This window comes from Elephantulus edwardii, unplaced genomic scaffold, assembly GCF_000299155.1.
Source record: "Elephantulus edwardii isolate Elephantulus edwardi_28Jun2011 unplaced genomic scaffold, EleEdw1.0 scaffold00024, whole genome shotgun sequence".
NCBI classification, from domain to species: domain Eukaryota; kingdom Metazoa; phylum Chordata; class Mammalia; order Macroscelidea; family Macroscelididae; genus Elephantulus; species Elephantulus edwardii.
The window spans coordinates 1,989,238-2,004,648 of record NW_006399774.1 but is presented as its reverse complement, the minus strand read 5'-3'; the positions used below and the strand labels follow the sequence as shown (position 1 = coordinate 2,004,648).

The window sequence follows — 15,411 nt, the reverse complement described above, 5'->3', positions numbered from 1 at the left end:
AATCTGAATTGCACTTTGTACTGTGAAAAAATATTTATAATCATATTGGAGAAAAATGCTTTTCTGATAGCAGATTAGGAATATATGTCATTAGAAATGCTTGTGAGAAGGGAAATGGGAAAAAGGAACGTGAAATACCTAGTAGATTTTTTTAATTGCACATCAGGTTAAGACAGCACATCAGGTTGGGAGACCATCCGGGAGCTAGTACTTATATGGAATTAAAATTATATTATCACAGAATTTGCTTTATGGTTCTTTTACTTATTGTAAATACTGTCTTCTCTTAAAAATTTTCTTTTCTTTTAAATAGGCTTTAAAAGCTGGGAAAAAAGTGAAGCTATCTCATAAAGAAGTTATGCAGAAATTGGGTGAACTCTTTGCCTTAAGGTGAAAATTTTCTCTGAAAAGAAAATATGTAGTGGTCTCAAGGAAACAATGGCTGTCACTCTCCCGTTAGGAGCAAACATTTGCCGCTGGTTGAGATCAGCAGCTGCTTTCTTATTGGGGCTGTAAGCAGACAGAGCTCTTGCCTTAGGCGTAGTTGTGCTTTTTTTTTTTCTCTGTAAATGTTTATGAAAATTAATAAAATATAATTATAGAAAAAAAAAACTCACAAAAGAAAAGAGAGAGAAGTCGCAAATAATCCGAATAAGAGATGAATCAGGTAACATCACAACAGACCCAACTTGTCTATCCTGGAGACCATGAATGGTTTCTTGACAAAGGCAATACGAGCATCAGTGTTGAGAGCTAAGAACTCCTGCATCTCCTCACTGTTGGCAATTTCAGGAATGGCACATAGTTGCTTTAGGAATGATTCCAGAAGGCTCTTACGGGCTTCTACTCTGTCACTATCCATATTCCCAAAGGGAAGATCTGGAAAGAGCTTTTTAGGACCTTTCACATTTTTGATGAACTTTCGCAGATCTGGTTTCTCTTCTAGCCGGGTCTGCAGATTCAGGAACTCCCGGTAGCGGCGATTCACAGTGTGGTAGGCAAACTGCGGCAGACCACTGGTGCTCTCACCATCAAGGGACGTCTGCGTAGTTGTGCTTTATTGCTACCAGACCTCCCGTGAATTTTCAGAGATCACAGGGGAGGAGATTGTCCATCCTTCTCCCGCAAAGCAGCTGGTGGATTCAAACCATATGCCTTTGAGATTGCAGCTCAGCATCTTACTGCTAGGCCACCAGAACTCCCTGTGCTACATTGCTGGTGTTAAATGCTGTCGAGTCAAGGAGGACTCACACGACCCAATGGAAAATCGATCTGAACCCTGTCCTAGCCTGTGCCGTCCTCATCATCTCTGACACACTTGAGCCAGTCCATCTGCTTGAGTGCTGTGTTGGTGGTGGTGGTGGTGTTGCTGCTGCTTCAGAAGTGCTGTCAGGTGCTGCCACGTTGTTTCTGGCTCCTGTGGTTGTTGTTAGGCGCCATCGAGTCAGCTGTAGTCGACTCATGGTGAGCCTGTGAGCGAAGGCATGAATGAGCCTTGCCGTGTCCAGCGCCATCCTTGTGATCTCCCGTGTGCTTGGGCCGATTGTTGCCATGACTGTGTCAGCCCATCTCCTTCAAGATGGGCTCCTCGTGACCCTGTGTGCATGACAGGACTAAACCTGTTGTCCAGACCTGCCATCCTCACGGGCACAGTGGTGTGTAGCCTCACTGTTGAAGACCTTGTGCCAGTCCATCTCAGTGAGGGCCTTCTCCTTTGCCGACCCTCTACCTTCTACCATGCACAGTGTCCTTCTGCAAGGACTAGCCCCTCCGGATACTGTGTCAACTGTGTGAGACTCTATCTCACATAATTAGTCCACATATAACCCCCGTCAGGAAGCACAGCGGGTGTCCTTTTATATTAGGAAGATGTGTTCTAGAACTTGGTGGGAATTCTCAGTGAAAACAGATCTCTGTGTCATAATGTTCTTGTTAGGTGCCATTGAGTCAAGTATGACTCAGCAACTCTGTGGAATAACAGGTCTGAGCCCTGTTCTGTCCTGTGCCATCCTCATCATCTCTGACATACTTAAGCCTGTTGCTGTAGTCACTGTGTGTTAATCCATTTCATTGAGGGTCTTCCCCTCTTTCTCTGACCCTGTATCTTTCCAAGCCTGATGTCACTTTCCAAGGAAAACCCTCTCCTAGCAACGTGCCCGAAGCACATGAGATGAAGTTCTGCCGTTCTTGCTGCCAAGGAGCACTCTGGCTGCACCTTCTCCGAGACAGACCTGTTTGTTCTTCTGGCCATCCATGGGATACTCAGTACTCCCAGCACCACAGCTCAAAGGCATCAATTCTTCTGTCATCCTTATTCATTGTCCAGCTCTCTGATGCGTAGCATGAGACTGAAAAGAGCATGACTTGGATTGGGCACACCTGAGTCTTCAAACAGACATCATTGCTTTGCAGTAATTTGGAGAGGTCCCTGACAGCAGAATTTCCCAGTGCAGTACATCTAATCTGATTGTTGGTACCAAGGGTATTGATTGTGGATCCAAGCAAGAGGAAATGGTTGATAATTTCAGTCTTTTCTCCATCTTCTTTGTACTGCCTTTTGGCCCAGTGTTGAAGATTTTTGTTTTCTTGATTTTAAGGTGTAATCCATATTGAAGGCTGCAGTCGATGATCTTCTGCAGCAAGTTCTTCAAGTCCTCCTTGCTTTCAGCAAGCAAGGTTGTGTCATCTGCATATCATAGGTTGTTGATGAGTCTTTTCCCAATTCTGATGCCAAGTTCTTCACTGAGTCCAGCTTCTCAACTGATTTGCTCAGTTTACAGATTGAACACATATGGAGAGAGGATTCAGCCCTGACACACACCTTTTCTGATTGTAAACTATGTAGTGTTTCCTTGCTCTGTTCAAACAACAGCCTCTTGGTCTAGGTGTAGGTTTCACAAATGAACACAAGGGTTCTGGGATTCCCACTCTTCTCTATGTTAGCCATAGTTGTTATAATCCACACAGCTGAATGCCTTTTCATAGTCAATAATGCACAAATAGACATTCTTCTGGCATTCTCTGTTTTCAGCCAGGATCCGTCTGGCATCAGCAGTGACCCCTCTTCTCTAACCTGGCTTGAATTTCTGGCAGTTCTCTATGTACTGTTCTGGCTGTTTTTGTTTGAATGATTTTTAGCAGTATTTTGCTTACATATGATATGATATCAATAATATTGTCCTACAATTTCTGCATTCTGTGGATCACCTTCCTTGGGAATAATAACAAGTAAGGATTCTCATTCCCAAGGAAGGTGATCCAACAGAATGTGGGAATGATCAAATGCCAGTTATTCCAGTGTTGTTATATAGCACATGTCATTGACCCTGAGACACTGGTACCATGAGAAAGGAACAGTGGTGCTGGTCACACTAGGTCACGGTGGTTTTTTATCAGAGAATGTATGTGTTACGGAGGTCACTCCTTCAGTCTTTCTTGGATGTGGACTTGATCATATCCTCTCTTGGGCAGACGTAACAAGGAACTCATAATGGATATAAGATGGTAAAGTCTGAGACAACCATCTTCATTTCCTAGGGCTGCCTTGACAAATTACTACCAAGTGGGTGGCTTTGCACAACAGAAATTTCCTTTTCCTTTGCTTTGGAAGGTAGCCATTTGGGTCAGCGCACCAGAGGTCTGCCGGGGAAGATCATTCCTGGCCGTCTTCAGTCTCCGCCACCCCTTGGCAATTTGGAGCATTGTTGGGCCTGTAGGATCCTCGAGTGCTGTTCCCTTTCTGTGTGAGGGATGGCTTCCTGCCTGCCCACTTTTATAAAAAAATCACTCAGGAGGGATTAAGATCAGGCTCTGCTGTACTGAGCCCAGACATCATTGTTTAACTTCATGAATAACATTTGCAAAGAAAACTCTGTGTCCCAAACAAGGTCACATTCACCAGTGAGGGCTGGACCTATCTCAGTCCATCGTTGCTGCGTACCTCAGTCGGGACTCAGAGAAGACCCTACAGCAAGTTTTCAGAGGCTGTAAATTACATGGGAGGCGATTGCCCATCATTGTCCTTCAGAGCAGTTGGTGAATTTAGACTGCGAGCTTTTGGCTTGGCAGAGCAATACGCCACCAGGGCAGCCATGAAGTCACTGCCGCCAGCCGAAAGGCATGCAGTTTGAATCCATCAGCCACTCTGCAGGGCAAAGGACAGTCTCCTCCCCTGCGCCTTACAGACTCTGAAAGCCCAGAGGAGGGTCAGCTGTGGGTCACTTCTGACTCCACGGTGGTGAGTGAGTCACGCTTGCCACCTCCAGGACACCCTCGATTTTCAGATGCCTCCCATTTCCAGAGATGGTAAAATGGGAAGCGCTGGGCAGTAGATTTGAGAAATGCAGTTAAGGAATCGTCCAGGCAAATCTCTGCAGTCTTGTGCCTTCCCAAGGCTGCCTGGCAGGTGTCAGGGCTTCTTCTCAGAGAGGTGCCCTGTCCTGCCCTGTGGGTCTCTCCTCGTGAGGGGTGAGTCACCCAAGTTCCTAGTCAAGTATGTATCACAGAGGTGCTTTTCCACCTTCTCCTGAGATGCTTCGTCCAGTGTTTGAGCACCCGTGCCTTCCTCCCAGCTCAGGGCAGGCACAAACTAAACCACCCCCCAGTCTCTCTTTCCCAAAAACTAACACCTCAAACTCCAAGAGGTGGGGGGAAGGATTCCTCTCTCTTCATTCCATGATATAAACAGACTGGATCTAGCAACTTAAATTCTCACAACTAGGAGGTTAGAACTAAATATCCATCAGCTGTTGAGTAATTCTTATAAAGACCAGCTTTTCTAACCTTGTGGTTCTTGTATTTTTGCAATAATAATGGGTTTGTGTTATTAAAAGAAATGTAATCTGCAAATAGACACATAGCAAGTTATGTCAGGTGCACCATTAAATCACAAGTTAGGCATGGCAGGGTGCTTCTGCATACATAAAAGGAAATGTTTCTGTGTATCTTGCTGTGTAAGTGTGCATGTATGTGCCTGTCTACACACAGATGTGCACATGAGCACACAGACTCACATGAATGCACAGAATTCCTAGAAGGACACATGAAACTCATCGCAGGCCCTTATCCTCCGGGGAGGTGAGGTCTTTGGGTTGTGTGCACAACAGCAGTAATGTCTGAGGACTTGCCACGGTTTTTATGAATCACCCTCTGCTGCATTTTGTCTTCTACAGTGAGCGGCTAGTCATGTGTTATTCTTGCAACTTAAATTTTCTAAAAATAAGCACAGACCTATTGTATAAAAAGAAATTAAGGTTTGTGTGTGTCCCTCTAGTATTTGCATAAGAACACACTGTTGTTGTGGTTGTTGTTAGGTGCCTTCGAGTTGCGTACTGCTCATAGCGACCCTAAGAACAAGCCATTCTGAAACCTGCCCTCTCCTGTGCTGTCCTCATCAGCAAAAACACACTGGAAGAATACGAAAGACGCTAATAAGGGTGGTTACAGGGAGTGGGGAAAAGAGAAGGATGAGGATAGGACTGCTCCGGTTTTACCTGTTTTTGCTTTTAAGTCATTCAGTTCTATTACCTGTTCCCTCAAAGGGTGGGTGTGATTAATAATGAAAAAGGAGACATTTAAATTTGGAAACAAAATGGGAGGGGTTTGGTTTTTAAGCTACTTTGTAAACACTGTTGGAATCATGAAGTGAATGGACTTGAGAATTTTGAGATTGTTTCATAAGTGGTCTCCCGTGAATGCCCATCAGGAGTACCCTAAAGGTCCGAGTCTCATCAGGGTTCATTCTGTTCTGTGCAGCCCTGCTGCCATTTGGAGCTGACTCCACAGCACCTACCAGCAGCATTTTAAAAAATGAGTTTTTCTAAAGTACCACGTTGATATGAAATACAGCATAAATGCTTTTTAGCTCAAGTTAAAAAAAAAATTAAGAAACAACTTTGTCCTTTTTTTTTTTTGTTTTTTTAAAGACATCGTATAAACCTGAGTTCAGACTTCCTGATCACTCCTGATTTCTACTGGGACAGGGAACACCTGGAAGAACTTTACGATAAGACCTGTCAGTTCCTCAGCATTGCTCGCAGAGTGAAGGTATGTGTTTTGGACTTCTACTGAGATGACACATGTCAGCTATAACGTATATAACTGTGAAGGTAAATCTCTCCAACTTAAATAAATATGCTTACCTGCTTCAAATTATCATGTCAAAAATTCCCCAAACATTCATTCTTCAGAATAAATAAGATTGGCAAGACATTGAAACAGGGCTTCAAACTAGTTTGGTGCAGTCTAGTCATAGGTGACCAAGTGATACTGGAACAGACCCAGTTCTTAAAATGTGAATAGTCCAGAACAAGAACCAGAATGGGGTAAAGTACAGGTCAGAACCCACTAAGATTGAATCTCACCCTCAGAAAACAATGGAATACTATGCAGAACACAGAAACCAAGATTTCAAAGTTTACTACATAACTTGGGAGGGACTGGAGAACATTATGCTAAATGAACTAACTCAGTCCCATAAAGACAAATACGGTATAAGATCAATACTGTGGAAGTAGAAAGATAACTAGTAAAATGGGTATGAGGATCCAAGGGGGGAGGGTCGGAGCCGAGGGGTGAGGAGGGGCAGGGGGAAATCACAGGTTTACACAATATGATGGGTAAAGGAAATGGGAAAGATCCAGTGTGAAAAACAATGTATACAAACCTTGTAAGCAAACCAGTATACAAGAAAAAAAAATTTTTAGGAAAGTTGTTGTTGTTTGTTGTTATGTGCCGTCAAGTCGCTTGCGACTCATAGTGACCCTATGTACAACAGCCCTAAACTCCGCTCTGTCCTGTGCCAATTGCACTGTCTCCAACACTCCCATCCCAATTATCCCAATCACTGAATCAATCCACCTCATAGAGGGCCTTCCCCTCCTGCGCTGTCCCTCCACCCTCCCAAGCATGATGTCCCTCTCTAAGGAGCGGTCTCTCCTCACAACATGTCCAAAGTATGTTAAACGGAGCCTCAGAATCCTTGCCTCCAAGGAGCAGCCTGGTTTAACCCTCTCCAGGTTGAATCTGTTTGTTTTCTTGGCAGTCCATGGTACATTCAATACTCTTCTCCAGCACCACATCTCAAAGGCATCAATTCTCCTTCTATCCTCCTTGGTCATTGTCCAACTCTCTGATGCATAACAAGTGATTGCAAAGACCATAGCCTGTATCAGATGTACCTTAGTCTCCAGAGAGACACCATTGCTCTTCAGTACTTTGGAGAGGTCCCTAACAGCAGACTTTCCCATGGCAATGCGCCTTTTAATTTCCTGACTGCTGGTGCCAAGACTGTTGACTACAGTAAACAAGGGAAAAAGATAAAGAAAAGAAACAAGGATAATATATGGATTGCATAACAACCAAATCTCTTGATCAGCTGAGTTGAAGACAGTGGTGTCAGGCTCAAAGATGGCGGATGAGGGTACAGCTTGAAAGTGCACCTCTCCAAGGTCCTGCAGGAGTTTCTCTTACACGATAGGCTCTGCAGAGGGCTCATTCTGCCACTTCAGGGTCTCCCATTCCAGGACTTTGACCCCTCAGTTTTTTCCATTCTGGCTATCGCAGGTCACCCAGATTTTAACAGTAGAAGGCTGTCCTAGTTTTGCTTCCTTGGCAATGACTGGACTTGTTTATGTTGTTTGGAGGCCCTTGTTTGAAAGATGAAGTAGTCCATGGAAATAGTTCTTGTCAAGATTTTTGGGTTTTTTTTTTCGTGGTAAAAAGAGAAGTCTACATTGTTGATCTACTTGTCAAGTTTTAAGCAAGAGTTGATGAGATTCTAAATGCTAATGCTGAGAATGAGAATAAAAAAGACATTTGTGAAAGCATCCTATCAAATGAACTAAGTGATTGGTAACAGGAGCCCAGGGAGAAGGAAGCATTAAAGGACAAGTGACACTCGGCTGCAGGTGTCAGGAGACGCCATGTGGAGAGGGCAGAAAGGGCAGAAGCGATGCCCTCATGCTAAAGCATGTTGGGAGTGGAGGGCAGCCTGGCATCTCATTAGAACTGCCTCTGTGGCATTTGGAAACGAGGCAGCACCATCAGGAAGAGAGGCATCTATATCAGGGTAACAGTGGAGGTGGTGCTGGTGGAGGTTGACCAGCAGACCACATGTGGAAACACAGGGGTTGATCAGTGTCACCAGGCAATTATTGGCATGTGTGCCCACACAGTCAAGATGCAGGACTATTCATCACCCTGGGGACCTCTCTTCTGTGACCTCTTTGTAGTGAGGTTGACCCCTGTCCACACCGTCTCTGACCCCTGGCAGTGAATGATCTGTTCTCTGTGCCTCTAATTTTGTCACCTTTGAGTATGTTACATAAACAGAACTTGTACAGTGTGTGACTTCTGATTTTGGCTTTCCATCATCATTCTACAGCGTCACACACCATGAGATTCATCCACGGTCTGCCTCAGATCTGTGGCTGGCTTGAATGTGTTGAGCATTCTGTTTTCTCTATACTGTCTTATGAGTGTAGCTATTTGCAGAGATGTGTGATTAAGTGATAGTGACTTATCATTGTCCACTGCTTTCATTCAGCATTTTACGAGGGTAAGTAAAGCACAGAAGCCTTCCTTCTCTTTACATTTAAATTCACACTTCCCCCAGTTATTATATAATTGTCCCACCTATCTCCCTGCAGACTTAGGGAACAGCATCAGACAGGTTATAATTTTCACTTCAGCCATCAATTTAGAAATCATGAAAAGAGAAGGAAAATTTTCTATTGTTGCCCATATTATACTTTGTGTTCTTTTTTTTCCTTCAGATATACTAAGATACTTAGATAAATATACACTTAATGACTTTCTTTCTAGGTCTAGAAAAGTTTTAGGTTTTGGAGTGTATTTTTTGGGGAGGATTTATGGTTATGAGATCCCACCCAAAAGCTCTAAACAATGCTTTAGAAATGTTTGGAAATTTTTTTTTCTCAAAGAAGGTATATTTTTCTTGAGAAATTCAGTTGTCATTTTTCCCACGAAGATGTCAGTTTATACTATAGATTCTAAAACTAAGTCTGGTTTACATTTCATACCTTGAATGTAACTTTAGGAATATTCAGCAGGCCCTGAAAATCCTTTTCTTCTTCCCCCCCCCAAGTGTGGAAATTAAAGACTCCTTTAAATTATCTTTATAAATCGAATCATGTCTTCCACATCTTTACTAGACTATTAAGAACTGGGGCAAGATAGCTAAAAGTAACAGCAGCATGTTAGCGAGATAGTGGGAGTGCTGTGAAATTGGAGCTGCACTCTTGGATTTCCCCCTTCCCAGCCTTAAACACCGCAGCTTAGAAAGATGTTTTCCTCTTAAAGCGTGCATGGAAGGTCTGACACACTAGCTGGGGCTCAGCCGTGTGGATAGGTACCTGGATGTCTGCAGCCACGTGCATGTGAGCTGCTCTTCATTTCTATAGTAGAGCTTAAATGCTTAAATCATTTTTCTGAAAACCCAGATGAAATCGGTGGCTGTCTCAATTCCTCTGACATCTGACAAATTTCATGGAAGATTCCTCAGATTTCATTGAATTCACGATCCGCCGTAACAGCAGCAACAAAACCCAGTAACTGCTGAGTCAGGTCCTGCCTGTGGCAGCCTCAGGTGTGACCGAGAACTTCGCTCCACTGGGTTTTCGGTGGCTCAAGTTTTGGAAGTAGATCCCCAAGTGAACAGTGAGGATGGAAGACGGAGAAAGCTTTGATGCCTTTGGATTGTGCTGTTTGTTGGTGAAGTGACCCAGGGTGCTCCTTAGAAGCTCATGTGCTTGGGACATGTTAACAGGATGAACCAGTCGTTGGAGAACATCATGTCAGGCAAAGTTGAGAGTCAATAAAAAAAAAAGGAAGGCCCTCCCTGAGATTGGGTGACACAGCAGCTCCAAGAGCGGCCTCAGACATGGAAGTGACTGTGACCACGGTGCAGGACCTGCCAGCATTTCCTAATTGTTCCCAGGGCTGCGATGAGCTGGAAGCAACGTGGTGGCACCTAACAGCAACAGCAGCCTCTGGGTGGATCCCAGGCACCAAGCTTTCGGTTACCAGCTGAGCACAGGCCGTGCGCACTGCTGAGGGATCCTGTCGCTACAACTTCTGGTCTTCCGTGTCCCTCCCCAGCCTCACTGTGAGACATCACCACAGCATTACATCATCCATGAGTTCTGAAACAAGCCCGGAAGGTCCCAAGCCATTTTCCCCAGTGTCTTCTTAGTATCTCAGAGGAATTAGGCCTGGCTAGCGGCTGTGAAGGTTGGTTAGAAGCTGTTAGGGATGTCAGCCCCACTTACTGTGCTCAATGTGGGATCCTAAGGAAAAGGAAAAACTACTTGGCGGCCATGTGCAAGCGTTACGTTAGGAGGAGGTGCAGAACGGAGAAAGAGGAATGGTAGTGCCAGGAGAAAGCTGGTCCTGGGTCTCGTTTTTCTTTTAAGACAAGGAAGTCTTGAGAAAATAGAGGCATTTAGGAAGGCATGAAATATGGTGAAGTGTAGTCAGAAAAAAAGATGCAATCAGAAAGCAGGGCATTTCTCTTGGCCAGTAGGAGGGCACAGACTCGGTTCTGTACAGCTCTACACAGATGCCTAGAGACGAGAAGCCTGGGCCCCTCGCTCCATCTTCTCTCCAGAGTGCTCTGAGGTTCTGTCGTGGATCCTTCTCTCCCCTCATCCTCCTACTCAAGGAGCCACCGTCTGTTCCCATCCTATCCTGGCCGTTTTCAGGATCTGCATCTGTAACCCAGTCCCTCCGCTGCCTCTGTACAGTGAGCAGCCCGCCCAAGTCCAGTCCCAGAAGGTAGACCTTGGTCCAGACCTCATATTCCCACTTCTCCATCCTCATCACCAGCTGCCACCTTTGCACTGACTCTCTCAGACCCTGGAGACTGGGAGCGAGCTCAGAGCTCAGAAACTGAGAGGCCATTATTCCTCACACTGTCAGAGGCAGTTGGGGGAATCTACACAACACCCCAACCTTCTGACTTGCAGCCACCGATCCAGGGCTGGCTTCCCACCAGCCCTGCAGGACGCAGGCCATCGCTCAGGAGCCCCCATGGCGCTGCGCCCGCCCTATCTGCACCTCTGACTCCCTGCCCTGCCCCCTGCCCTCTGGGTCTGATGAGTCACTGGAATGACACACAGAATTCAGAATGGATACCATCCTTATGACTGTTGATTTCTTACAGCCAAAAAATACAGACCTGCGGGGGCTTCAGAAGTGCAGCTTCCATGTATTAAGGGACATAAACTGTCGCAAGAGCAAACATTCCTGCAGAGCAGAAGTCCTGGGAGCCTCAGGGCTCAAGGTCCTTAGGCCAGTCCTTCATGCCCCTTGAGGCCAGTTCTTACCATCCCCCCGGTGAATGTTCTCTGGTCTAGCCAGTCCCTGCTCACCAGCACAGATTTTCTTTGACTTCAGTGGTTATTTCTCCAGAACCAGCTCAACGTCCTTCATCCCAGCCTTCTAGATATTTCTAAGTTTCCCTAAACCCAGAGCTTCTCCAGCTTTTATGTCTTCTTCTGTGCTTCCAAGTCAGAATCCATCCTAGCTGGCCCTCGGTGGCTTTCCAGAGGCTGTAAATCACACGGGAGGAGATTGCCAATCTCTTCCCTGGTGGAGCAGCAGGTATATTCGAACTATCTGCCTTTGGGTTGACAGCACATCTCCTTACATGTGTCATTTAAGTTAGAATTGCATTAGTGTGTAAACTCCCCAAGAACAGAAACTGATCCCTTTCTTTGCTCTATTCTCAGTTCCTGTCAATTGCCTCACATATACTACATGTTTAGTAAATATTATTGCAGTCAATCAGTGATTGAACTTCCAAAATGCAACTCACTGTCACCTTGAAGCACCTGTTTGATTAAGTGACAGAATAGACCTCCCTGGAGACTTGAAAGTCATGTTGGTTTTCTGTTTGTACGTTAGCCTTGAAATCCACTCAGTCAGGCTGCCTTGCGTTTTTCTCTTCAGTCTCATTCATTGGCAAGCATTTCCTGAAAACCGCCAGTGTGGCTCTTGAGAACTCTGAAGAAATCCCAGACAGCAGGTGTGCCCAGTGCCCCACGGCTTCTGACTTCTTGATTGCTGCTGCCATGGGAGCTGGTTGTGGATTCCAGTAAACTAAATCGATGACCATCTGGTCCTTTCTTCCTTCTGTCATGTCAGTGGTGAGGAATGTGTTTCCTTGATGCGGAGGGGTAATCCATACTGGAGGCTGGAGTCTTTGATCTGTAGTAAGTGCTCCAAGTTTTCCATGTCTACAAGCAAGGCTGTCATCCACATAAGGCAGGTGGGCCATGTCTGATTTGCTCACCATTCTACTCCTGTCCCCGACATGGTAAATATTAAACAAGTGTTTGAATTCTGTGCAAAGTCGTCCTTACTACCTGAGAATAAAGATGAAACCCAGAATGTTCACTTTTTTTAGAAAATAAGATTTTTAACTAGCTATTTTTTTAACATTTATAAGGAATAGTTTTAACATTTGTTTTACACCTTATGTTTTTGTAATTATCAATGCATTTTTTATTCATTTTAATGCATTTTTAGAGACTTTGGATATTCATTCATACATTATTGCATTTTTTTCCCTGCCCACCCCTACCCTCGTCTGCTCTTATCTTTGAAAAGTAAAAGAAAAATTCTTTCATTGTTATGCACTCACCCCCACCCCCGAGTACACTCTATTAGGCAGCCTTCATTCTGGACTCTTGTCATGACCATAATACCCAATCATATATCGCTTTTAAACTGTTCTCTCCCTCATCTGTTCCAATGCAGTATACATAACTTATCCACTCTTTCTCAGTCTCACCCCAACCCTGATGTCAGTCCTGTTTTACAACAGTGGCACCGTGCAGTATTTGTCCCTTTGTAACCGAGATATTTCACTCAGCGTAATGTCCTCCAGGGTCATCCATTTTGTATAATATTTCATGAGTTCCTTGTTTTTCAATGCAGCATAGTATCCCATTGTGTAAATATACCAGAGCTTCTCTATCCATTCCTTTGTTGATGGGCACTTAGGTTGTTTCCAGCTCTTTGCTGTTGTGAACAAAGCTGCGATAAACATGGGTGTATTTTGACAACATAATCCCTTTCTTGATAACTTGATGTTATCAGTTTGATAGTTAGTTTTTAATATTTTAATGAAAGTATATAAAGAACTTGGATTTCCGTTCATTCATTGTTGAACATTTTCCTCTGCTCCCCACCCCCCACCCCAGTTTACTTTTTTCTTTGGGAAAAAAGTTCTTTCATTATTATACAGACCTCCCCCACCATTCCCTCCACCCAACCACTTTATTATGCAGCTCTTACTCTGGACTCTTGTCATGCCAATAATACCTAATCTTATGTTCCTTTTATATCGTTCTCTCCCTCATCTGTTTCAATGCTGTGTACATTATTTATCCCCTCTTCTGTTGGTTTTCTCCCAACCCCTGTATCAGTTCTGTTTTATAACAGTGGCATTATGCAATATTTGTCTTTTTATAACTGAGATATTTCACTCAGCCTAATGTCATCCACAGTCACCCATTTTGTATAATTCGTGAGTTCCTTGTTTTTAATGCAGCATTATATTGTGTGAATATACCAAAACCTGTTTATGGATGGGCACTTGGGTTGTTTCCAACTCTTTGCTATTGTGAACAAAGCTGCAGTTAACATGGGTGTACATTTATCTGTTTGGGTGGCAGTTGTGGTTTCTTTAGGGTATTATTCCTAGCGGAATTACTGGGTCAAATGGTATTTTCTATTTCCAACTTTTTGAGAAAGTGCCATACTACCTTCTATAGTGGTTGCAACATTTTACACTCCCACCCAGTGAATAAGGGGTCCAGTTTCTCCACAATCTCACCAGCATTTGTTGTTTACTGCTCTGTTGAATTTTGCCATTCTTCCTGGGCTGAGAGCATATCTCATAGTTGTTTTGATTTGCATCTCTCTTTGAGTTAGGGATTTGAACATTTCTTCATGCATTTGTTTACCATCTGAATGTTTTCTTTGTACATATCCTGTGCCCATTTTGTAATTGGGTTGTTTACCTTTATCTTGCTGTGACATTTGAGTATTCTATAAATTCTGAGTATCAGTCCCTTATCAGACATGTCATTACCAAATATTTTTTCCCCAGTCTTTGTAATACTCGCTTTCTATTGGGATAAATTACCTTCACCTACAGGCTGGAAGGCTCACATGGACCTCATGGTAGCAGAGTATCTACAGGCTTCGTTCCCTTTGAAGGCTTGGGGTGGGGTCTGTTTTCTTCTCTTCCATCCTCCAGAGGTGGCCACATTCTGGGCTCCTGCCCAGTTCTCCCATGTGGCACAGGTGGGTGGGACCCACAATGCATTGCTCTGCTTCCCTTTCTGCCTCCTGCTCCACTTTTAAAGACCACCCAAAGAATCTAGGCTTATCTTACTTAAATTCTCCTTTATCACTTACAGCATAGTCAGTGTCCCAGGGATTAAGACAGGAACAGCTTCTGAAGTCCACTCCACGGCCACCCCAGCTGGAATGAGGTTTCTCTCACCACTTGGCCTGAGTTTACCAATCAGACCTACTTCCTGATTTCCCGTGTCCCCGTGGAGTGCTCTCTGCTCTCCCGTGTTCGCACAGCCCCCTTTCATCCCAGCAGTAACTAAAGCCTGATACACGTCCCCACCCGAGCCTTGGCTGCTTTCTCTGCGGCCTCTTCCGCATGCCTGTCATACTGCAGCTCATGATTCCACAGCCGAGTCAGCGTGAGGCCTGCACCTGTCAGGACTCCAGGACGGAGCGCCAGGGGGAATGGGCACAGGGGCACACACACAAACAGAGTCACAGGACTAGAGACCTTCAGCATCTGACTCTTAGACAACCAGGTGGAACGGGCCTGGGGACTGTCTCTCTCACACACACCCAGTCACACAACTAGCTCTTTACCATCTGACTCCGGCCTCATTCTTTCCTTCTGTGTGGAGGGAGGAGGCGGGTGTCAAGCTTCCATCCCACCCTGTCACTTAAGGGTGTGAAAGGCTTCTCGGCACCCCGCCCTTTGAGTCAGCAACTCCAGTGGACACAGCTTGGGGCACATGCCCACGCTTCTGCCCATCCCTGTGATGAAGGGATTGGCTATATGCATGGTGTCTCCATTTGCTAGTGCTGTTGTGACACATGACACAGGTGACTTTAAAGGGAAATTTTTATAGTGATTATCAGAAACAGTAATTAACACTAGTACAATTAAAGTTGGTATACAACTCCCCGCACTGAGTTGACTGGCTTAAAGGGAGCTGGGCTGGAGGAAATTTCTCTTCTGCCTGTGAGCAGGGAGCTGAGATTTGCGTCCCAACCACTCACTTCTTTCTGCGGGTGCTCCTGGCTTCTGGTGTGTTGATCATCCTGACATAGACAGGTCCTCAATGT

General features: G+C 44.8%; 1 protein-coding gene across 1 annotated transcript in view; it reads left to right on the top strand.

Moving 5' to 3' along the window:
• The window catches only part of RMND1 (required for meiotic nuclear division 1 homolog (S. cerevisiae)), a 53,956-nt gene that overhangs the window by 36,804 nt on the left and 1,741 nt on the right, over positions 1-15,411 (top strand). The window contains exons 8-9 of the mRNA XM_006882740.1: positions 314-390; positions 5,925-6,045. Of these exons, the coding sequence (XP_006882802.1) occupies positions 314-390; positions 5,925-6,045 (198 nt within the window). The remainder of the gene's footprint in view (positions 1-313; positions 391-5,924; positions 6,046-15,411) is intronic.